A 23777-nucleotide genomic window follows, 5' to 3' on the forward strand; every position below is an offset into this window, starting at 1 on the left:
CTCGTCCTACATACTCATGGGCCTGAGCACCAAGCCGTTAGGTAGCCATGTGCTTGGCTCCAATCCTACAGCCCTGTTGGTGTGTTCTGCAGTTGGATCTATGGACGGAATATAAATGTGAAAAGCCACATTGTTCTCTCGCGGAGGTGGACAAGTTGGCTTAAAAATACCTTGTTGCCTTCTGTACCAATTACTAGCCATGCGTTACTGCATCTGCCATTGAGATGACACAGCTGAAAGGGGCAGAGGCCCATGCCGGGCCATTTACTGCAGAACCAGTACAACATGTAGCAATATAGGAGGAATATACAAGACAAGGTGCCATATAAATGTGTTGTGAAATGACTGAATGGCAACTATGCCAAGAGGCAGATTCATTGACAACACTCGATATTAAGAAACTCCTTGGGATCACTATAGACGGAACGGAGACACTGGGATATGCTACAGCCATGCGTGCCGTGCAATTCTATCCCTGTCTATATAGAAATACTTGGCATTAGGCCACAAAACTTGTGGTTTCCTTATAGTGTACTATGGGATAGAGGACTGGCCACTTGCATTAGTACAGAGAATATATTCTATAACATACGTAAGAGAAATTTAAAGGTGAACCACCCCTTTAAAACCTGCCCTGTAGATATCCAGCTGATCCTTAGGCAGGCCATTCATTTGTTCTAGAGAGGCCAATCAGCAGCTGGTACCAGTCCATATCGACCAGCTTTAAAGGGGTTGTTCACCTTCAATGTCCAAATCTTATTAAACCACCAACAACGCCCTTAGCGTGTTAGAAAATACATTTTCCATTAAATAAAACCAAAAAAGGCCACTGTAAAAGCTACTTCTTCCCAGCACAGGGTCAGTGCAGAAGTGAAGGATCAGCAGAGGGATAATCCTGAGGTGAATATCTCTTCAGCAGCACATTGTTTATATGGCGGCTCGAAGAGGCAACCAATATTGCAAAAAGGCTGCGGATATAGTCTTGTCGTCTTGTTGATCAGCCGGGTTAAAAGATTTTGAATGGTGACCTAGCAAAATCTACGTTTAGGGCTGGATCGGCAGGTGGAGGTAGAATCCCTATTGTTTCTACCTTCAGCCCTGAACGTCAGTGGAGGGTGGGAACAATTAGAATTGCTACATGTATGGCCACCTTTAGAGTGACAGAGTAGGAGTCAACTGAGGCAGAACAACTGATTAACCCACTAGGTACCGGTAAGGCTGCAGGGGCGATAGACTAGGGAATAATCTGCTGGTATGTACAAGGTTTAGTCAGTTGTTCTGTTGAAGGGTGAGTGCAGTCACTTGGATATGACTGACCCTACAGCTTTGCCTGGCTCTGGAACTACTCAAGTACCTTTAGGTATCATGGAGGCACCAAGTGCAAAGATGGCACTGTAATGATTCGTCCTACAAATGGATACGCACCTAAAAGCCTAACATCAAGTGTTGGCCTTTACTGCAGCTGCCATCTGAAGTTACTGATCCTTCCCTGCTCCCACCAATAAATACAGCTGACACTTTCCTTGTGAGTACACAACTTGAGAGAAGCATTGACAAAAAACTCCATTCACTTTTGCATTTGTTTGGGTTTTTTTTACTAAAAGCATTCATTTAAAGTAAAAACAGGTAAAGAGATGATCTGCCTTAAGTTGTAATTGCTCAAGTGCTCAGTAAGCGACAAAACATAATTAAATGAAACAGGACTGGGGGGAGGGGGTTCCCCCGAGTGATTATATGGATACATACTTGTGGTCGTACAAGAGAGGTGAATAGCCTGCTTTTATTTTCCTTCTTATGAGAGCAAGTCTAAGGAAGAGATACTGGTTAGCATTGACTTTCCGCCGGAGGTAACACTCTGAGACAAAATAGTGCAACATAAGCTCAAGAATTCCCGCCGATATCACTTTTACAAGTTTAATATACATCATGTACATTACAGGAGGTAAACTACAAATTAAATAGTATGAAAAAAAGTTGCTTTTTACCCTTCTTACAGAAAAAAAAATCCAAAAGGAGAGAACATAATTCTTTTTTTGCCTTTATTTTTTTATTTTTTGTTAAATTTCTTCCTTCCTCTTCATACAAAGTAGCCGTGATGAAGAAATCTCCCCAAAGGCAGCACTGAATTCCCAATCATTTCATCTTTTGCTCCATCTCAGAATAAAAACTATGAATCACAGTGTATTGATATAGTCCTGCAGTCTTCCATCTCTGGCCTTGGCCTGGGTAACCTAGCCGAAACGTTACAGTCACAAAGTGCTAGGGTTACTGCTTTGTGCGGGTTATTCAATTGCAAGAGTAGCAGAGGAATGTCTTTTTAACCCACGGGATGCCAGAAGCGCCTACAGCTCCGAAACACTGACTTTGTCCATGATGTTCCACCGCATGGGGCGTCAGAATCAAACTTTAATAAACTTTGTTTTTTCTTAGACAAATGGAAAAAGATCTACAAAAAAGGGGTTTCGCTAGGAATATTACACGGCAGAATACTTTAATTTACTTTACACAAAACCAAAGTTCTTGGTCTTAATAGCAAGTAACAACTTCTGTTTCAGAATCTGTTTGGAAGAATAAAGGGGGACATAGAGACGAGAGATGCACGTGTTTGCTGTGGGAAGGTGCTGGTCGTCGGGCGGCCGGATGGTAATTGAGGGCATTGGTTGGAATCCCTCTTCACTCGCAGGCAATGACGGGCTTGAGGTCCAAAAATAAACCTAGAGGGAGAAGTATAGATTAAATTGCAGCATGCGCAGATGTAATACAAATGGCAAGCCTTTCTGCCAAGAGACTGCTTTCCTGCAGATGAGCTTAAAAGTATACCCCAAAATACAGACATGTCTCAAGTCTTGGGCAGACAGCATAAACCAGCTAGCTACACCTAGAAAAAGGATAATTTAAGGGAGTACAAGGCTATTCAGTTACTACCCCCAGCCCCATTAGGCCAGCAGAGTTAATTAACACCTCCCTCACCTTGTTCCATGTTGAAGCAATTAATTCTAGGATTCCTTTGCTTTTCAGAGACTCTGTGCACCACCCACCATGAAAACCATTGGGAGGTCAAGTCCCAGAATCCAACACTTTAAATGGAACAAGGTGAGGGAGGATTTGAATGACTGCCAGCTTAAAGGGGGTGGTGAATGAGGTCTACGAGTATAAGGCAGAATATCCTTTCTTCAATTGGAGGAATCATGAATCTGTGTAAATGTGCAAATGTGTTTATTTTTTGGCAGTTTAGGGAAGGGGTACACGGGGAGATTAGTCATGCCGCGACAAATCTCCGTTGTCGCGGGTGGCTCATCTCCCCGCAATGCCATCCCTCTGAAGACAACTTTGGGCGACTGCGGGACATCGCAGCAGCGCGTATGCCATCCCACAGGCGATTTACATTCTAGCCGGTGGGATGGCATTGCGGGGGATTTGTCGTCCGCAACAACGGAGATTTTTCACGCGGCGACTAATCTCCCTGTGTACCCCTGCCCTCAGATAGTGTTTATGCTAATGTTTATTACATATGAACATATCAACATATAAAAAATACTGTTTTCCAAGGTCAGGAACACTATGGCTGCTACACTGGAAGGCAACCAATTAACTTTTAATAAGCATGAATGCAATAGGAACATCTCTGGCTTACAAATAGATATTTGCAGCTTTGGTTAATATTTACCCCAGGAATGCTGCCCCATATAGCACTACTGGAATGCATATTTCCTATAACACAGTCAGTACATTAATACTTACTAAATCTTGCCGCTCTGTCATGCTCATCTTTTCTACTATTGACCAGAACCAGCGTTTGAACTGCAAAAGCTTTTCTGCATTTTCCCCTGTGTAGAAAACAAAAGGAATATCTGGTATTGCAAAGCACTGCAATTAAACGTCCCCCTATTCATATTCAATGAATGATAAACACACTGCAAATTTATTTACTCCTAAGTAATGTTCACTTAAAGGACAACTAAAGCTTAAAAAAGGCAGAAATGATTATCATTTTGCTTGGGGTTCTATGCCAGCCCTTTAGCAGGGACGATTTGTGCCCCGAGTATCCCCCCCCCCACCTTCTTTTCTGCCGATTCCATGCTCATACACTGTGCTGCTGTCAATTACTGAGCTTAGGGGCCCACTCACAATATACTGTATATACAGAATATAAATGTCACAATATATAATTCAGATTCTCATTACATGGCTTTGAAACTGATGAATTTTGCCTCAGAATCTAATAATCAGCCCTGTAGCATCAAATAAGTTGTCAGGCAAATCCATTTTCAGCTTGAAGATTGGCAATTATCACTTGTACTATATTTTACTCTCACAAAAACAGAGACAAGAGAAGCCCTTACCTGACTCATCATTGAAGGAGGTGAAGCTAATGAGCATCTGAACATTAACTTCCCCACAGCCATTCACCAAGAGCCTAAAGTCTTCTGCAGTTAAGTCTTCTAATGCATTCTTTGGGAGTACATCTAATAGTCCTTTCCTCATGGCCTGAAACAATCCAAACAAACAGCAAACACAATTACAAACATCACAAAAAAAAAAAAAAAATAATCACAAACACAGCCATATTCTTATTGAAATCCCAACATAGAGAGATTAAAAAAAAAAAACCAAAAAAAAAACAGAATTGTCTATTTAAAGGGATCTCAACCCAAAAACATAATGCAGAACTTGGAAAATGGCACTCCCAGAAACTTTCCAATACACATTCATTGAATGTTTTCAGTGGTTGCCATTTCCAAATGTAAGCGCAACTGAAAGCGGAGTTTAGTCTTTCTATACTCTGGTGAAGAAACATTCTAGTCGGTTCTCCAGGTATGTTAATCGGTTGGCATCTGCTACATATTGCTTCAGGAGCCAAGCCAGGAGAGCAGAGAATATAAAAAGTAATTACATTTTCAAATAACTTTAAAATCAGCGGCATACCCTGAACACACCAGTACCCCTAAAAAATCTACCTTGGGGGCCCGGGGTACATGCTCAGGTGCCCTTCCCTGCCCACTTGCCAACAGCCACCCACAGTAACGGAGAGAGCAGCACTTTGCCATGTTAGAGGCGTCAAACAAACAAACATATTCCCGACTAGAAATCTGCCCCAAACACCACCCACAATTAGAGTGCACAAATCTGAAGCTCCCAGCATAAATATGGCCAGCTGGGATGGATGCACTTACATTGAGTGGTTGTTCTGCTACAGTGAGCATTCGGTGTTCGGCATATTTCCTTACATATTCATACACATTTTGAGGGGTTACGGGGATATTTACACCATTAGGAATAAGCTCCACCTGCAGGAAATAAAAAGGTGTCAGACTGATCATTGAAAAAAGCTGTTCTAGAAGATTGTAGACATTGTATGTGCTCATACTAATACTCATCATATATAAACACACACACACATATATTATAAATATTATTAATGGAGAAAAACACTTGGAATAACAAACATGCTCCCTAATAGGCAGAGTAATGCCTGTGATTGCCTTTGCCCCTTGCCACTGACATGATTGGCAAGTTCCTGTGCCCCCTTAATATAAAGTCTTGATTGGCAACAAAGCTTTCCACCGGCCATGGTGCAATGCCACTTACTTGTCCGCCACTTTCTTCTTTGCAGAGGTCTATTGCAAATGCTAGGTCCATTGAAGCAAACACTGCATCAGCATCTGGACTTTGGGAAGCGAGTATAAGTTGCCTCAAGCTCTCGTACATCACATGATCAAAGAACGCAAAATCATGCCAGTTCACCTTGGGAGACATTCAAAATGGGAATATTTTTCAGGGCTTATGAACTTACTAAATTAAACCAACTGCTTCCATCTTATTTTTGGTAGAAGCAATATCATATGAAAAAAATATCCACTATTATTAATTGCTGAAAGGCTACACAGAAAATATCTTAAAACCACCAAAGATGCTCCCAGCGTGTCAGAAAATCCATTTTCCATAAAAAAGGGTAAAAAGGCCACTGTAAAAGCTATTTTTATACCTGGTAAATCAGTCCTTCTTCTGTCTCTGATCAGTTTTCTGAAGGGATGGGAGGGGCCTATTTTGAACCTGACACACTGAACTTCCTATATGCTTACATCATCACATCCTGGATTTACCCTTACTTTCTTCATACTTGCTTGTGCTCTCTAACCAGTTGCATAAATTGAAAGGCCATTGGTTAATTTCTTCCTTGCAATGGCATAGGCAAACAGGCTCCGCAGCACTCTGTCACAGGAAGCAGTGTCAGACTGACAGGAGATACAGCCAATAGGAGTTAAGCCTGCTGCCAGTACTATGTGACAGCATAAAAGGAAGCAAAAAACCGAAGTGTTTATAGAGGTCACTGACCCTCCCCAAGCGCAGGGTCTGTGCAGAAGTGAAAGCTCAGCAGAGGGATGATTCTGAGGTGAATATCTCTTCAAAGATTGTATTCCAAAGATTGTTCTATTAATGTAAACTGTTAGATTTGTGTATGTTGCACAAAGGTGAACAACCCCTTTAAATCCTATAATGCTATATTACTATACTGTACATACTATAATGCTTATTCATTTATTCAAAGATTAACAAACTTACTTTTCTGCCCAGAAGCACTTTAATCACCTGCCTACTTAAGGTGATAGGACATAATTCATTCTGTAATAGGCACAGCCCAAGAATCCTGAAAAAATAAAACAAAAACAATGAATAACCCTAAATTTAATACTTAATATGCTAACAATAATTGTGTTCAGCTGAGAGAATGGCTAAACCTTACCTGCCAATGTTTCGGAAACAGTTTAACCGTGCCTCTGTGTTTTTGCCAGGCCTGGGACTATAGAACCCTCGTTTGCCAGGTTGGTAAAATAAAGGAGCATTATCATCCCCATCATCAGTGTCAGTTAGTTCCATGTCAACCACGCTTCGGCTAGAACCATGCCGCTTACGGTTTTCCTGCGGGTATAAGCACAGCAAATACACTGAGGCAGCTCCAGAATTATGTGCCACAGAATTTGTAATATTACTGTTTACCAGGAGTCAAAACAAAAAGGTACACAAGATCCCAATATATAGTAGTATACATTTATTTCAAGGCTGTTTTGCCTCATAAGAGGAAATCCAGCTGCCATAAAACCTACTTTGTGAGCGACTGCAAGCAAGCCGCTAGTTACAGGCCTAACCCTTGACAGGGTTTAGTAGTAGGAATCTGTTAGGCTTCTTCTAAGGAAGCTACTAAATAGGGGTAGGAGTTTAGCTGTAGGGCAGGGTCTTCTCTTTTAGTGATGTAAACCAGTGTTTCCTTATGGACCATATTGGTGTTGGTCTGAATAGTAAGTGAGCTAAATGGAAAGTTTTGCCTATTAAACTTTTGTTTTTGTGGTTTTTTTCGCTAAACAGGTCAAACAGGGACAGTGAAGTGACTCCATGTTTGGTCCTTCAGCAAAAAAATCCAGTAGCACACTGAAGATGCAAATCGTGAAAAAATTGTATTTTATTTGCCCAAGTACATAAAAACAAGCAAAGAGCAACGTTTCGGGACCCTCCGGACCCTTTCTCAAGGGTCCGGAGGGTCCCGAAACGTTGCTCTTTGCTTGTTTTTATGTACTTGGGCAAATAAAATACAATTTTTTCACGATTTGCATCTTCAGTGTGCTACTGGATTTTTTTGCTGTTGGATATTGACCCCCATGCAAGGTGAGGTTCTTCCAGTATTTGCACCTGATACCCGTTTGGGTAAGTTAACAGAGGGTTGAGCTCCCCAATACTGCTATTTCCATGTTTGGTCCTTGGCAGGTAGATAATTACATTACTGGTGCACAGATAACCCCCTTGCACACTGGACTCCTGCAAAACAGTCACAACAAAGGGGGAAGGGAGGGACCGATAATCTAATTTTCTAACTTCCAAGGAACAGGGAAACTAACTAGCTTTGGTTTTCCTGTTTAGCAGAACAATAAATTGTCTAAATAGACCCTTGCTTTGCTTTTCAGCAACATTGCACCTGTGGGTCAACAGGATCTGTACTGATGTAAAACAAGTTCTTTCCATGAAATGGGTAACTGACTTTACAGGACAGTGACACATTCCAGATTAGAGTAAGACTGTTACTGAAGTGGGTTAACCAGTTTTAAAGCTGAAAACAAATAAAGTAGCACTTGCTTTTATGTATCAAGCTCTCACAAAGCACAGAATGCAATAGAAAATACAGGACTGGCTTACCTGCACCTTATCGGCTGCTTCTAATAAACCTAGATCGAGGATACTATCAGCCCCATTTTCCCTGGAAAATAGTAAATGGGATGGTATCAAACATTTTTTCATTTGTTACAGCCTAAAGCTCAGCATTCTAGGTGCAAGACAGGCTGCTTGTTTTACCTTCCATGTGCAATGATAAGTTCCATAGCTTCATCCACTCTGGCTCTCAGAGAGTCTTCGCTCGCCAACAGCAGCAGCAGCTGTGCCGGAGACAACTCAAGCAGCATGCCCGTAATTTTACTTGCGAATGCCTTAAAAGGGAAAGTGTCACTGTTATAGCCAAGCATCTCATATCAGCTGTTCAATACCAAATTACACAAAGTACAGAGCAGCAAAAAGTCTGCCTCAACACTCAAAAAAACTGCAAGTGACAAAGCTGCCAATACAAACTGGCAACTGCAATGGCTTCAATTGGCTACAATAAAACTCACCGGCTGCATGGCTTGTACACGCGGGTATAATCTCTCCCCAAGAGCCTGTCTGTGAGCAGGAAGAGGATCAGGATCATCACTAGGATTGCCTTCAGAAGCAGGCCGGAAAGGCCTGGTATCGATGGATAGTTGCCGTCTAAAATCTCTAAAATGAAAAAATATGACAATTGTATAACAGTGACATTTGCGTTTTAGATAACTGACTAGTGATGTATTCCGCTGCCTCAGAAGAGGATTGGCACTGCTGCAAGGAACAAGATGTTTAAAGACCTGCCCACCCACATAAGAAGCTGTATAATAAAATTCCTTTGCAAAATAAAATACAGGCTGCATGTTTTTGCACCAATTTATTGTGTGCCATTGCGAATAGCGAATTGCCAGAGACGAACCTGTCTCTATCCCGCCGAGAACCTGTTCGCAGACCGCTGCTTCTTCTCATGTCTCGCTCCCTTTCCCGGTCTCGTTCTCCCCGATTTCTCAGTCTCTGCATCAAACCTTAGTGAGGAAGATGGCGGAGTGTTGTGAGTTTCTGATAACCCTAACACTTTGTTGATTTACAAAAGAAGAAAAACTTTCCTAACAAAAAATAAATCAATAGGAACAGTCCCTGGATCATCTTTGTCCTAAAAGCAGGAATATTAGTAGCCTTGTATTTTGGCATTTGCTAAAACACGCATCTAATCTTTTCCTTAAAGGAATGTAACTTGCTGTGCAACCTCTACCAACTGCTAGAGCTGCAGCAGGAAACCATGGAGACCAAGCTAAAATGGCAGCTGCTATCTTAAACCAACGGAGGGAGCTTCTAGGGCTCTTAACTCAGGTATGGTAATGCTTTCTGCAGAATAAATATAGTGTTCTAGAGTGGCACTAATGTGACTAATCTATTGGCAGTAAAATTCTAAAATGACTCCTCCTTTAAAGTGATACTGACACAAAAAAAACTACTTTATAAAATATGAATCTATATAAAAAGTTACCTATAGGTCATGTTAATCGTTTTTTGCTGATAAGGCTGCTTTTGTAAGGAATTGTTACTCAAAGTTCCTAAACCTGACTGTTTTGCCAACCTGACTGTCCCTTCTCAGCCTGTCAGTTACAGCTTCTAATGCTAACGGCCCCCTGTAGCACAAATATGGCAGCCCCCTTATAGAGTAACGTGGGAGGTCAGATATAGAATATAAAAGCATCTGACAAATACTTTTATGGCAAAATTATAAATAGCATGCAAAGACAATATTATGACAAATGTAAAAAAGATTTTATTTCTGGTGTCAGTATCTCTTTAAGACAGTTAAGACCCTTATTAACTCAGTTGCTCTTCTATTTTAATAATGACCCTGGTGTTCTGGAGAAAAACAACAGACACCCAATATAATAAATAAGGCCTTAAAGTACTAATTCCTCTTTTTGTGAATCTATGCCCTTTTAAAGGGGACGTAAAGGCAACAAATAAAATCCCCTTTTCCCTGATTCCCTCTTTCTCCAATATACTTCCATTAAAAGATCTGTAGAGTTTTTGTAGAAAACCTGACTATGCAGTTCTACACTCCCTGTGCTTTACCTGCTCTGACTGCTCCGCAGGGAAACAATCTTACTTTGGAATAGCAGGGGAGCATTCTGCAAGGTTGTTTTATTTGTCTGACCTATCTAGCCTTAGTGCCAAACAATCCCGCACCTTCCTTCCTAGCCTTGCAAATCTCTGGCCGAGCAGCCGGGGTTCTGGGTCCCATTAAGCATTTGCCTGCAAATTTGTAAATATGACAAATCCTTCATAATATCCAGGATCACTGAATACATCATGTCATTGACAATACAGTTAACATCCTCCACATAATAACCAGATTAAATAAAATTTGACCCAGTACAGAACCTCGCATCACATCACTTATTAATACTCTTCTTAAACTTTTTTTTTTGTTGCATTTTTCTGTCCACATACAAATACCACCAAGACCATCAGAGTTTAAAATAAATTTTTACTTACTTGTATGTGTACCTTTGTTGGCATTTTGGATACAGTCCAAACTTGGCAGCTTCTCATTGGACAAAAATGCTTGTGCTACTGCAGTGTAAAAACTTCGGGCTACTCCACTGCCTTCTCCCGGCTCATCCTTAAAGGTAACCTTTACTCTGTGAACTGCCATAGGAGTTGTGGCACATCTTCGCCCAAAATGGTTATTTAGCTGCCTCATGGTTTGCTGTATTAGAAGATCTCTATCTCTATCAACCTAAAATTGGCAAGAAAATTTGAATAAGCTATACATATTTTACTGCATGCCATTCAGTTGTATAGGGCTATCTGCTGACCATGCACAATTTCTCTTGGTACCATATGTACAACTAGCGCATTCAGGGGTGTGCAGGATAAATACAGGACGAAGAGAAACTGTCGATGAGAAGCTGTGAGGCATATAGGGACAGAATTTGTTAAGTTTCGCCTACGAACGAATAACTGAAAGAACCTACCTCTAGTGTTAGATCTCTGGACTGCTGATTCCGAAGTTTTTCCATCTCCCTACGGAACTTAGATTCCTTTACTTCAAAACCTCCTAATTCGGTTAAAATCTACATAATGGAAAAACACATAAGTAAATTTACTTATAAATGGTGAATAACTGATAAGAGTATTTGTAAGAAATAACTCACTGATCCAGGCTCAGCTCCAACATCTTCCATAAACACCCTTCCAAACAATTCAAGTGATAGTCGCCAACGCCCTAATAGCATATCATGGGAAATTACCATCCCCATAAAGCTACACTGTGGCCTATGTATAAAAAAAACATAACAGTCAATCGAAAGCACCATATAGTTGGTCTATTTGGGGGGTAATATATGAAATGGTAATATTACCCCCAGAGAGGGGGGGGGTAATTACCTCTAGGATTCTATGCCTGAATTTGTCAATAGGGAACACACTCTCTAAAGCACTAGACTGTTACCTGCCCAGTCTTGGACCTTTGCCCTGGTATTTGTGTCTGTATGCTATCCACCCACTTAGATTGTAAGCTCTACGGGGCAAAGACTTTGTTTCTATTGTGTCCAGTACCACATAGCAATTCATGTCTTTATATTTATACCTATGTTTGTCTTCCCAGTATATTTTATTATAAATTGCACAGCACTGTGTATCCTAGTAGTGCTTCTAAAATAATGAAATGTTGTACATATGTTATAAGTGTTCTACAAGTGTAAAGGGCCACTTTAAATGTTCTTGCTGAGCTGTGTTAAGTACAAGGCAATACTAAGCAAGGCAAACCCAAGGATACAGTTCCCCTTACTGACCGTTTCACTTGGTATACACCTGAATATGGTGGCCATACCTATTGCTGGCTTATTTAAAAGGACTGTAAAACTACAGGAGGAGGACAGACAGCAAGAGCTAAATGGAGGGCTTACTTATAAAGAATTATTAAGGGAACATTTAAAACCATATAAACATTTATCTGATGCCATTGAATGACTACCTGAAGGATGTCAGCGGAGGACCCTCACTTTCAGTTAACCCTATTTCTGCCAACAAGCTACTTTTCAGCTGAGCTGCAAGATCATGAGCCGAGGGTCCAGGTTTTGATGTGTCGTTTTCCTCGGCTGGCACATTCTGTTCTTCGGCTTCTTTCTGGCGGCTTTGCATGTTCATTACATTTTTTAGATTAGAGGCATAAGACATTTTGGTTGGCAAAACCTGCACAGCAAAAAAAAAAAAAAAAATGAGTATGTTTCCCAGAATAGAACAGACATGTCATTTTCATGACTATTTCCCCTGCAGGAATCTTACCTCCAGGCAATTTCTGTCAACTGTCACTTCTAACAGGCATTTCCCAGTGTTAGCTGTTGATGAGTAGAGACCTTGACTTGGTCGACCAAATAAGTCTTCCTTCCTTGCATTTGGCTAAAAGAAAAAAAAAAACAATTTAAAAATGACATTCTATATATGTATAGTAACATTCATGTGTTTATTTTTTCTTTTTCTTGTTTGTTTGATGAAAAATCAATAAAATTTCACCTTTAAAAAAAAAAAAAAAAAAAAAATGACATTCTAAAACAAATATGTAATATTCTATAGTGAAAAAACACTGCGTGGAAGTGAAGAGAGCTTGAAGCAAGTATCTAAAAACAGTGACTGCCAATGTGTATGTGTTTAGGCATAGCCATCACAATATATAGCTAATAGAGACTATTCTGCGTGCTTTTTTCCAGGCTAAAGATTGCTACGTATACATTACTTTGTACTCCATGCAGTCAAACTCTATAGTACCTGTAAAAGATGGGGCTGGTCTGCAAGTGGGATAGCTTCTGCCAGAGGAACCTCAAAGGGGTTTGGTGGAATACACCCAAGGAATGTCATTGAATCCGAGCGACGGAAAAATGGATGGTTTGGACCAGTCTCAGATGGTAGTGTATCGTCGTCTTTGTCGTTCAATGTCAGGCCTGCAAAGAACAGTCATGTTTAGCAACATGGAAAGTCACTTAAATGCTCACTGCTAAGTGAACACAAATACTACAACATCCTTAAGTATATACCGAGGTCAAGTGTGTAACTTATACTGACTTTGATTTGTGTCATCATCATTTTCGTGCTCTGAATCTTCATTATCAAGACCTAGTTCCAAAAGCTCTCTTGTCCTTAAAAAAATAAATACCAATTGATCAATACTATGGCAACAATTGTTTGTCAGGCAAACACGGTAAATTGTAAAGCAAAGACAAAAGCAACAATTGAAAAGTTAATCATTGAATGTGTCTGCAATTGCATCTGCAACCATGAAATAGATCTGGCATAGCCAGTGGCATTTTCAGGATGGGCACTTATCGCTTTCAGAACCTTACAACACGTAATGATGGGCTACAAACTCTTTACAGACTTGGCTATAAGCGAGCCAACGGGGCACAGCAAATTAAAGAATATGAATTAAAAAAGAATAAAGAACATGAAAGCAGTGGCCATTTTGTTTTCTTAAAAGAATAAGGTAAACAGCCATGAAATTGCACTGTGAATTGCCCAACCTCTCCTAGTCAAAAAACAGACGAAGAGAACCAATTATTTTTTATATAAAAGAGTCATGCTTAATCAGAGATGAAACCACAGAAATCTATTCTGTAGCTTGGGGAGGTGGATAAGAGACTGATTTGTATACTCTCAATGAATAAGGCTTGTGCTAAACGTACGTCTGGCCTTTCACTTTATTATAAAAGGATTTATGGTTTGTCCTTTTTCTAGCACTAAATAGGAAACTGAAGAAACCACTTTCTTGTTCTGTAGAGTCACTGTTTGAGAAGTAGGAAACAAGTTAGGAGTCTACAGATAAGCACTAGGATAAGCAGAATTTGAAAGATAGAGCAGCTCATGACACAAAGGCAGGAGGGGTTTGTTTATGCACAGCTCAATGACAACATAAATAAATGATCCCGTTTACAAAGGGACACGGGGTCACAAGGGAAAAAAACAATTTTACATTTGCACATCATAACCATACAGTATCAGGAAAACAGATTTGTTTTCTTTAGCACAAGTACTATTTATTGTGCACAGGTTGTTGCAAAAGTTTATATAGGTGTAGACCCTTTAAGGTGACGTTTCTGCTGCCATTAGTGACAATGATTATAAATGCGATCAGAAATTATAAATGTTTAGGACTATAACACTGCAAAAACACAGCTGTATTAAAAAAATCCATTACATATACACACAACAGTGTTATGTATTATGTGATACCACAGGCAAATGATTTAGGCCTTCCTACCTCTTTCTTTCTAGCTGCGGAGTGTCTAATGTTGTCTGTTGGTTCATTGCCTTAATCCAGTATATCAGGGCTTGGAAAACATAGGCCACGTGTTTCAGGGAGCAAACATCCAAAACAGGGAGAACATCCGAATGCTCATCATTGTGCGAACGCATTAGTGAAAGTGCATAGTTGAGAAAGTCTCCGCGTGCGGACATCCCCTGTCTAGCACTAAGCAGTGTGGCTCTCCTAAAAAGAAAACAAAATGTGAACAACCACCTCAGTTTGGGCACAGCTATAGTCTAACAGGATCACACAAACACACAGGTAAAAACCTTCTAGAACCCACTAGCCTTAAAGGACATGTAAACCCCACACACAAAAATGTAACCAGTGAATAGCCTCTTTGAAATTTTTCAATACCTGCCACCATAGGCGGATTTTCAATAAGGCTAGGGGAGGCTAAGCCTCCCCAAACCTGCTCTGGCACCCTAAAAATAAAAAAATAAAATAAAAAACCTGGCTCCGTTTCTGCGCTGACCTGCAAATCTTCTCCTGTCCCTGCAAGCTCCGGGTTCTGCTCTAATCAGCTGTGCTCTGATTGGATCTTTCTTCTTGTAGATTCTCCAATCAGAGCACAGCTTTCTTGACAGACCGTAAAATTGACCAATCAAGACACAGATGCAGACAGGGATCGGGAAATTTTGCAAACTGGAGACAGGCAGAAATGAAGACTTAAAAAAAGAAGAATCTGCAGACTAAGTTTACCCATGAACCAGCTTTGAACTTTGATGCAGTTTTCATCCCACAGGTACCATACTGTATATGTTCTAAAGACTGACCCACTAGCTGGAATTAAATTGTTTTTTGTCATCTGACATTTATAATATCCCCTACCCTAACAGATGGAGGGTAAGTTAACTTTTCCCCCTGACAAAGCTCATTGTGCTTTTATATATTTGTTATGGTTTTTTGCACATTCTATTTTTTTTTTTACTTTTGTCATTCTGTCATTGTTTTTTTTCATTTCTAGTTAGTTACAGTGGGGCTAATGCTGTGTATCAGTGCCAGTGTTATAGTGCCAGGGCCTGAATATCTGCCCTCAGTACCCACTGCTCATGGCATATAAAGTGCTGGTTTTGTATATAAAGACTGCGTCTCACTGTATATAATGTGCTGGTTTTGTATATAAAGACTGCGTCTCACTGTATATAATGTGCTGGTTTTGTATATAAAGACTGCATCTCACTGTATATAATGTGCTGGTTTTGTATATAAAAACTGCGTCTCACTGCATATAATGTGCTGGTTTTGTATATAAAGACTGCATCTCACTGTATATAAAGTGCTGGTTTTGTATATAAAGACTGCGTCTCACTGCATATAATGTGCTGGTTTTGTATATAAAGACTGCGTCTCACTGTATATAATGTGCTGGTTTTGTATATAAAGACTGCATCTCACTGTATATAATGTGCTGGTTTTGTATATAAAAACTGCGTCTCACTGCATATAATGTGCTGGTTTTGTATATAAAGACTGCATCTCACTGTATATAAAGTGCTGGTTTTGTATATAAAGACTGCGTCTCACTGCATATAATGTGCTGGTTTTGTATATAAAGACTGCGTCTCACTGCATATAATGTGCTGGTTTTGTATATAAAGACTGCTCCTCACTGCATATAATGTGCTGGTTTTGTATATAAAGACTGCTCTTCACTGCATATAATGTGCTGGTTTTGTATATAAAGACTGCTCCTCACTGCATATAATGTGCTGGTTTTGTATATAAAGACTGCATCTCGCTGTATATAACGTGCCTGGGATGTCAGTACCCACTGCCTCACTTTCTATAAAGCTAACTTAAACCCATCTAATGGGGTGGTTCACTTTTAAGTTAACTTGTAGTATGTTATAGAATGGCCTATTTCTAGCAACTTTGCAATTGGTCTTCCTAGTTAATTTTTTTATAGTTTTTGAATAATCTCCCTTTCTCTTCTGCCGCTTTCCAGCTTTCAAATGAGGGTCACTGACCAAAAAGTATTGCTCTGTGAAGCTACAGTTTTATTTTTCCATGCAGGCCCCTTAACTATTCATATTCCCAACTCTTGTTTAAACCACTACCTGGTATATAAGACCCTAGCAACCAGATAGCTGCTGAAATACCAAATGGAGAGCTGCTGAACAAAGCTAAATAACCGAAAAACCATTAAAAATAAAAGAGAACCAATTGCAAATTGTCTCAGAATATCGATGTCTACATCATATTAAAAGTTAATTTAAAGGTGAACTACCCCTTTAACCTAACTGAACACAAATGTATAGAGAACCCCTAACAGAAGTGCACGTATGAATGCTTTTACATCCTAAACATTTTAGGGTTAAAAAAATCCCCCCCACCCGCACTTTTGCACAGTATCCCTGGGAGTCAGTGGGAACTGCCAGAGGTAGTTGGGAGGTTAATTTTTTACACCAGCAGTGAATCCACTAAGTGTCACATTAGCTGTAGGTCAGTCTGTGTATGGGCCATCTTTAGCCTCCCCAAACAAAAAAGTCACCCTCCGCCTATGCCTGCCACACTGGTTGTCCAGAGGTTAATAGTAAGGCTGCAGCATCTCCTTAATCATGTAGATTTCCTTCTCCTCCTGTAACCCACTCGGCCCCCTCCCTCAGGAATTTGCTTTGGCTGTTGGCTTGTGGGCATGCTCAGTTGTTCTAAGCTCAGATTTCTAAACACGTCCCCCAGTCTAGCCATAGAAACTCAGCTTTAGCTGTCTGCTTCAGTTTTTTTCTCCTGAGCTCAGCTTTACCATTACAGTGCTCAAACAAAGCAGAACTTTTATCAGAGACAGTTGTGCCTGTGTGAGTCTGTATTCTTGATGAAAAGTATGCTGAATAAGGGTCTGTGTGTGCCGTTTGCAGATTTAAATGTATCTGATTATGTATCAGAGGAAAAATGGCCACCGGGTGAAAGCTGCTATTTGCTTTAGGAAAATGTGATGGTGCTGGCAAATGGAGGGGATATATGCAATACGAATGATGCCCTTTGGGTGGGGGAGACGTGCCCAACTATTATACATTGTAGGCAAATGTAGGCTTTACATGTCCTTTAATACAACTGCAATGGAAACAGAGAATCACATTACCTTCTTCCCTCAAGGGTCCTCAAACTAGCTTCCTCCCGGGCAGTCATCCGTTCCCTGCGGTTGGAATTCTGAGATGCATGAAGAGGATGGTTGGGATGACCTGGATCCCCAGCTGATGCTAATGCAGACCCATAACGCAACTGGGCTTCAGTGGAGTCCATTATACTGACCATCCAGTTCCATGTGGGAATAAGTTTTTCTTCAACATAGTTCTAAAACAAAACGGCTTATTAAAACTAGATGCATCATATACATACATGGCAATTTCATATAAGAACAATGCTAATTAGCATGGGCAGATATTTATCAAACATCAACTCTGCTAAAGATGGTTATCACAGCTGCTAAACCTAAGTCAACTATTAGTGCCCTAGATGCACATACAAGACACTAAGGGGTTGGATAATCCCCTTAGTCACTGTGCAGCCTGCACCGCAAATACCCACAAGCTAATCCTATACCTGCATCTGCTGGCCTGAATTATTCACAAGCTACAGGGTGTTCCAAAAGATGCCCACATGAATAAAGAGCCCCCAAACACAGGCAGCACTGTAGCTCTTTGAGATCCATTTTGGAAACTCCACCGTTGGGAGCAACCTGCAGAGCAAGTGGCAGAGTGCAAGAAAATTTTGCACCCTGTGACCAACTCTGCTGTGGGTTTCTAAAATATTCACATCTTTATGGGAGATGGTGCTGTTATATATGCTGCAAACTTACTGATGCTTAGCTGAGCCAATGAAACCACAATGGCATCACCTAAACAGATGGATGTACATGAAAAAGGGATGTACCAAATCCAAAATTGGGTTCAGGATTCAGGCCAAGATTCTGCCTTTTTTCAGCAGGATTGGATTCTGCCTAATCCACTTAAAATCACAAACACGAGTTTTGCTGCGCTTAGGGTTAATTATATCAATAAAGGAAAGCAATCATTAACATGCATTTTACAAACTGCATTTTGAATATTAGAACTATTAAGGCAGTAACATGAATAATTAGGAGGGCAAACCTGTAAGTTAACTGCATCTTGATAGGTTAGCTTCACAGCTGCTGGGATCTGTGAATAGACCAAGTGATTATACTTGGGGATTAGACCCATAAGGTCAGATATCTGCCGTATCACAATGCTGTAGGCTCTAGCCAGACTGCTCGCTGATGTTAAATAACTGCTTGAATTGCTTGCTTCAAGGGCTGCTGCTGCTGCACTGGAGCTCATGTTGCCACTCCGCCTCAGACTGGATGGTTCGATGTAAATCAAGGCACCAGAACTTGCTGCAAAGAGGGGAGAAAAAAACCCATAAGATTTTTACTGCTAAATGAACAAGCTGCAAAGCCTAGCGCAAGTGACTACTAAAAAGGCAACACTCAAGATAACATGTGAGTATTTCTCTCTTTAGTAATATCTGAAGGGATGGGCTAGGCAGGGATAACAATGCAAACAGCTAAATATTTCCTATAAACAGCCAGAAACTATAGAAATTAAACAGACAAGAATGCTTACCAGCAGGTGTAGAAGTATTAGATGGTGTGGTGTTTGGGGCTCTTTGGCTCTGAGTGTTCCTTACTGCCCACTGCATTGATCTTGGAGCCTGGGCAGCCCCGTTGGCATGATTACTGTTTGACGACCTTTCTAGAGGCTCATCAATCATAAAGGTCTCCTGGTCCAGGTCATCACTTTGACTACTACTGCTATCAGAATCACTGGAGTCATTGGACTGAGAGTCATCTTCAGAGAAAAAGGCTGGAACACTGCTGGCGCCTATAAAATCAACATATACACCGCTCAGAACATTTTTTCCTTTAGCAAACGAAAGTTTGCAAAATATTTCATATACTTCTGAGCATACCTGCTTCTGATCCGGCAGTAGCTGCTGTTACTACACTCCTCCGACCACTGGCATTATCTTGATTGCTGTGGTTACTTTCACTGTCACTTTCTGTTTCAGCCGCAGCCAGAAGGTCTAACTCCATGTCACTCCCTAAAAATACAAATGTACACAATGGGTTTGAGGAATGGGAATTGGTGAAATGTAAGTGGCAAGTAAAACACTCCTACATTCTCCATGTTTAAAGGGGATGTCCACCCAGAAAGGATTTTTCTTCCAAGCATCTTTCCTATATATATTAAAAATGTTTAATAATTTGAATTCTACTAAAAGCAGTATTTATCAGTCCCTTTTTGCATTGTTGGTTATGTCTCTTGGAACAAAGTATAAAACTATTTACTAACAAAAAAAAATTAATGTATACTGGAAAGCTGCATAATTAAACTGTCTTTATTTTAGAGGAGTTGGCCTTCAATAAAATATTTGTTACCATCTTCATCGTGCTCATCATGTTGCCCTTCTGCTTCTGTATTCTCCTCTCCATGCTCTTCCTGCTCATCATGATGGTCCTCTTCTCCTGCTACCCCCTCTACCACTTCAACCTAAGTAACAAATTACACAGCTTCTTACAAGAAAATCAAAAAGAAAATGTATAGAAAAAATCTCCACAGAGAACCAATGGTCAATGTAAAGGGCCATATAAAGGGGCAGTATATCACCTTGCTCAATGTAAAGCAAAGACCAAACACAAAGTACCTCTGTCGCCGAAGTTGCCTTTAGAGGAAACTTTGGCAAATTGCGGCGCCGCGTATGCCATCCCACCAGCGATTTACATTCTAGCCGGTGGGGTGGGATGGCATTTCGGGGAGATTGGTCGCCCGCGGCAATGGAGATTTGTCGCGCAGCGACTAATCCCTGTGTGTCACAACCCTTAACCTCCCTCTTTGCCCTGTTCAGCTCAAAAACACAAATGTTCTAAATGTCAGGATGATATAGGATTACTGTTCCATGTTTTCTGGTCTTGCCCAATAATTTAGAGGCTCTGGGGTACATTATTGCGGTTCTTAGAGGAAAAGCTGGTTTTCCCAAACACTCGCTACCCAGAATTATCCAGAACTCTGCCTGCTAGGAAAAGTAGGCACCCTACTACTCTGGCCAGAGTCTAGGATGTGCTACCGACAGTTGCTGTACTACTCCAAAAAAGCCATCTCAGTGCACTGGAAATTTCTTTACCCCACCCTACAATTCTTGGAAAAATGTTTAAAGCACTCTTGCAAGTCAGAAACGGACATATTTGGCAAGAGGCTGCTAAGAAAAACGTGTCAAATGTCTGATTGCATCTTCCTTCTATTGTGAGAAACTAAGAGCTGAACCTCTTCTTTTGTAACTCTACTTTAGTATGCAAAATAAAAAAAAGGTAGTGTTATTATACTACCCCTTTTACCCAAAATTATGTAAAAATTGATATGTAAATATAAGTAATTCAGTGTTTTCCCAACTTGGTAGTTAATTACAAAGCAATTACATAGATGGCAACACATGTAGCAGCAGAATAGGAGAACTTACCTCTTCCACATCTGCTGACACAATATCATCCTGCTCTTCATCTCGGCCTCGCACAGGCTGGGACTGGCTTATTCTTCTTTGCTGAGGATTCCTAATGATATAGGATGACTGGGACTGATTCGAACTATGTAGAAAAACAATCAAGGTGGGGAATACATAAATACTTTTCCCCCTAAACTATCCCTTCAGTTAAAATAGGGACGAGACGGTTGCCTATTGTCCTAAAGAAGGGTTGTTTGCAAATTTTTCTCTTATCTACTGTAAGATTTAAGTAAAATGTGTATTTATACATTAAAGCATCAAAACATATGTACAGCTTTATAAATGGAACTCTGCAATAAAGAAAGCAATAGGTGCAAATGCTAATATAGTTATAATGTGTTTCCTTGCATCAGCTTTAAAGGTTCTGACAAAGTATTATTCTCTCATTAAATGGGTATTTGACATTTAAATTACATCTTAGTACTAAATAATGAAAAGTTATAATCTGAGACAATCTGCAACTGATCTACATTTTTATTTCTTGTGGTCTTTGAATTAGCTTTATGTTCAGCAGCTCAACAGTCCAAAATGTCACTAGTTTTCTTTTTGCTAGATTCCAGTTTACGCTAGCAACCCAGTTAGTGGTTTGAATGAGAAACTGAAAGATGAATAGGAAAGGGCCTGAAAAAAAGCTGAACAACAAGTAGTAACAATAAAAAAACTAAAGTCTCATAGAACAATAGTAATGATGTCAGGGTCAGTAACCCTCATTGGAAAGGTAATAGACCAACTGAAAAGTTGCAAGGAATAGAGGACATCCTATAACACGCTGAAAGTTGCCTTAGTATAAGGAATATAACCATATCATCCCTGTCTTCCCAAAACAAATGTATAATAACTGTAATTTTGTCTGCACACTTCCAGTGCCAACTTTAAAAAACCATCACCGATTACTTGTTTAGCTTAGAGTAACAAAAACTTTACTCACTTGTGCCTGTTTCTTTTTGCCTAATGCTAACCTATTTCCACCAGTCCTAAAGCTTTCTTGTCTCATCCAGCACATTTTTACCTGTTAGACTGATCAGACGAAGGTCTTGGAGGTAGAGGCTCCACAGAAAACAGTTCCTCACTGCCCTGCATAGCATCTATGCTTGTGCTTGCCAGTGTGAAGGGGGCAGTTGGTCGTGCTATACCCATTCTCACTGGGACAATGAGGGATTCCGCAACATTACACAACTCCTCCACTGCATATGGAAGTAAAGCCTGGAACACTCTCTTGCATTTCCCAATTGGCTGTGGAATGAAATTGCTGGAAAACAAAATTGAGAAAAAAAAAAAACTTTAAAAAAGTTGCACACTAAACACACAGTCTTATCAAGTAGAGTACATCAAAGTAGAGATTAACTGAAAAAGTTAACACAAATGGAACACTCTGTTCTTACTTTTTCTTCTTGGACGAAGCCATTTCTACACTGAGAATAACAAAAACACGAGCCACTGAACGCAGGAAACGCATTGTGACAGCTACTGCTTCTTCTCTACGCCCAGGCGTATATTTATTTTGGAGTTCCTTCACAAGAGTCCCCAGCAAGGTATCAAGCAGCTTAAAAAAAACAAAAAAACAAAAAACAGCAATATCATTACAAATGAAACAAAAAATTTACCAGTTGTTTGTGTAAACAGATTTTTTTCTTCCTGAGGAATTTAAAGAAACAGTAACACCAAAAAATGAAAGTGTATAAAAGTAACTAAAATATAATGTGCTGCTGCCCTGCACTGGTAAAATTTGTGTGTTTACTTCAGAAAGTCTACTATAATTTATATAAATAAGCTGCTGTGTAGCCATGGAGGCAGCCATTCAAAGGTGAAAAGGCACAGGCACATAGCAGATAACAGATAAGTTCTGTAGAATACAATAGTGTTTTATATGTTATCTGCTATGTAACCTGTGCCTTTTCTCCTTTTTTCCAGCTTGAATGGCTGCCCCCATGGCTACACAGTAGCTTATTATATAAATTATAGTAGTGTTACTGTAGCAAACACACCAGTTTTACCAGTGCAGGGCAACAGTGCATTATATTTTTATTACTTTAAAGCTCTTTCATTTTTTGGTGTTACTGTTCCTTTAAGAAACTTACCAAAATATCTGCTGTGCACTTCACAATAAGGCAATGAGTAAAACAGTCCAAGCGAATGGTGCCGCTCTGCTGGTTCAAATATACTTGTTCTTCCGGAAGAAGATGGCCAATTCTACTGCTAGCACTAAGACTTGAGATAAGAAACTGCACGTTACAACTTTGGAATGAAAGAAAAGTGTTAAAGGAAATTCTAAGTGATAACTCACGGGTCTTTATTTTCCTGGGAACCAAACATAATCATGGATTTAAGCGCGTTCCAATCTTGCAAAACACGTTCCAGTGCAAGCTGGGCAAACCTAGGGGGCTCTAGGTCATGATCTGGCATGTCAGAATCTTTAATGAAAGAAAGGAAAGTACGGTCTTGCATTATTACGCTCCAACATCCACAATCACATCAGATCTTTATATACAACAATTAGCAAGAGTTTTTGTACCCCTATCAATACAACCATGAAATCTGTGTATGTAATGTTATAAATGTGATATGTAGAGCCTCGAGAATGGCCCTGCTGAAGGACCGGTGATTTCTCATTCGGTACAGGAGCAATTAATGAGATAAGGCTCCATTATCACCAGAACAGGGCAACAGATCAAAACCAAAAGAACATTTCAGCTGGGTTTTGCCTTGTGGCTTTTATCCCTCCTCACCAGCAGCTGCTCTCTCCAGTCTTACTCTAGTGCCCTCAAAAGCAAGCTCCCAGCTTCCTCTTAGGAACCCCTTTTGGTAAAACCCAAAGTTT

General features: G+C 40.2%; 1 protein-coding gene across 10 annotated transcripts in view; it reads right to left on the reverse strand.

The window, feature by feature from the left end:
* Window positions 1–1578: 1578 nt before the first annotated feature.
* Window positions 1579–23777, reverse strand: part of ubr5 (ubiquitin protein ligase E3 component n-recognin 5) — a 60960-nt gene continuing 38761 nt past the window's right edge. For 7 of the 10 annotated variants that reach the window (XM_018095169.2, XM_004915113.4, XM_004915112.4 and 4 more), the window contains 29 exons: window positions 23244–23370; window positions 23038–23167; window positions 22342–22502; window positions 21969–22208; window positions 20918–21041; window positions 19842–19953; window positions 19373–19504; window positions 19027–19284; window positions 18535–18797; window positions 17526–17737; window positions 14399–14626; window positions 13207–13280; window positions 12913–13085; window positions 12433–12546; window positions 12122–12339; window positions 11301–11421; window positions 11121–11219; window positions 10639–10882; window positions 9044–9149; window positions 8655–8799; window positions 8344–8474; window positions 8188–8248; window positions 6746–6921; window positions 6565–6649; window positions 5590–5745; window positions 5175–5288; window positions 4344–4488; window positions 3742–3827; window positions 2026–2714 (listed from right to left, as the gene is read on the reverse strand). In XM_018095169.2, coding sequence (XP_017950658.2) covers window positions 2502–2714; window positions 3742–3827; window positions 4344–4488; window positions 5175–5288; window positions 5590–5745; window positions 6565–6649; window positions 6746–6921; window positions 8188–8248; window positions 8344–8474; window positions 8655–8799; window positions 9044–9149; window positions 10639–10882; window positions 11121–11219; window positions 11301–11421; window positions 12122–12339; window positions 12433–12546; window positions 12913–13085; window positions 13207–13280; window positions 14399–14626; window positions 17526–17737; window positions 18535–18797; window positions 19027–19284; window positions 19373–19504; window positions 19842–19953; window positions 20918–21041; window positions 21969–22208; window positions 22342–22502; window positions 23038–23167; window positions 23244–23370 — 4448 coding nt within the window. In that variant the 3' untranslated portion in view covers window positions 2026–2501. Of the gene's footprint in view, window positions 2715–3741; window positions 3828–4343; window positions 4489–5174; window positions 5289–5589; window positions 5746–6564; window positions 6650–6745; window positions 6922–8187; window positions 8249–8343; window positions 8475–8654; window positions 8800–9043; window positions 9150–10638; window positions 10883–11120; window positions 11220–11300; window positions 11422–12121; window positions 12340–12432; window positions 12547–12912; window positions 13086–13206; window positions 13281–14398; window positions 14627–17525; window positions 17738–18534; window positions 18798–19026; window positions 19285–19372; window positions 19505–19841; window positions 19954–20917; window positions 21042–21968; window positions 22209–22341; window positions 22503–23037; window positions 23168–23243; window positions 23371–23777 lie in introns of all 10 variants that reach the window. The other 3 variants (XM_004915106.4, XM_004915108.4, XM_004915111.4) reach the window with 3 other exon arrangements.

This window comes from Xenopus tropicalis, chromosome 6, assembly GCF_000004195.4.
Source record: "Xenopus tropicalis strain Nigerian chromosome 6, UCB_Xtro_10.0, whole genome shotgun sequence".
NCBI classification, from domain to species: domain Eukaryota; kingdom Metazoa; phylum Chordata; class Amphibia; order Anura; family Pipidae; genus Xenopus; species Xenopus tropicalis.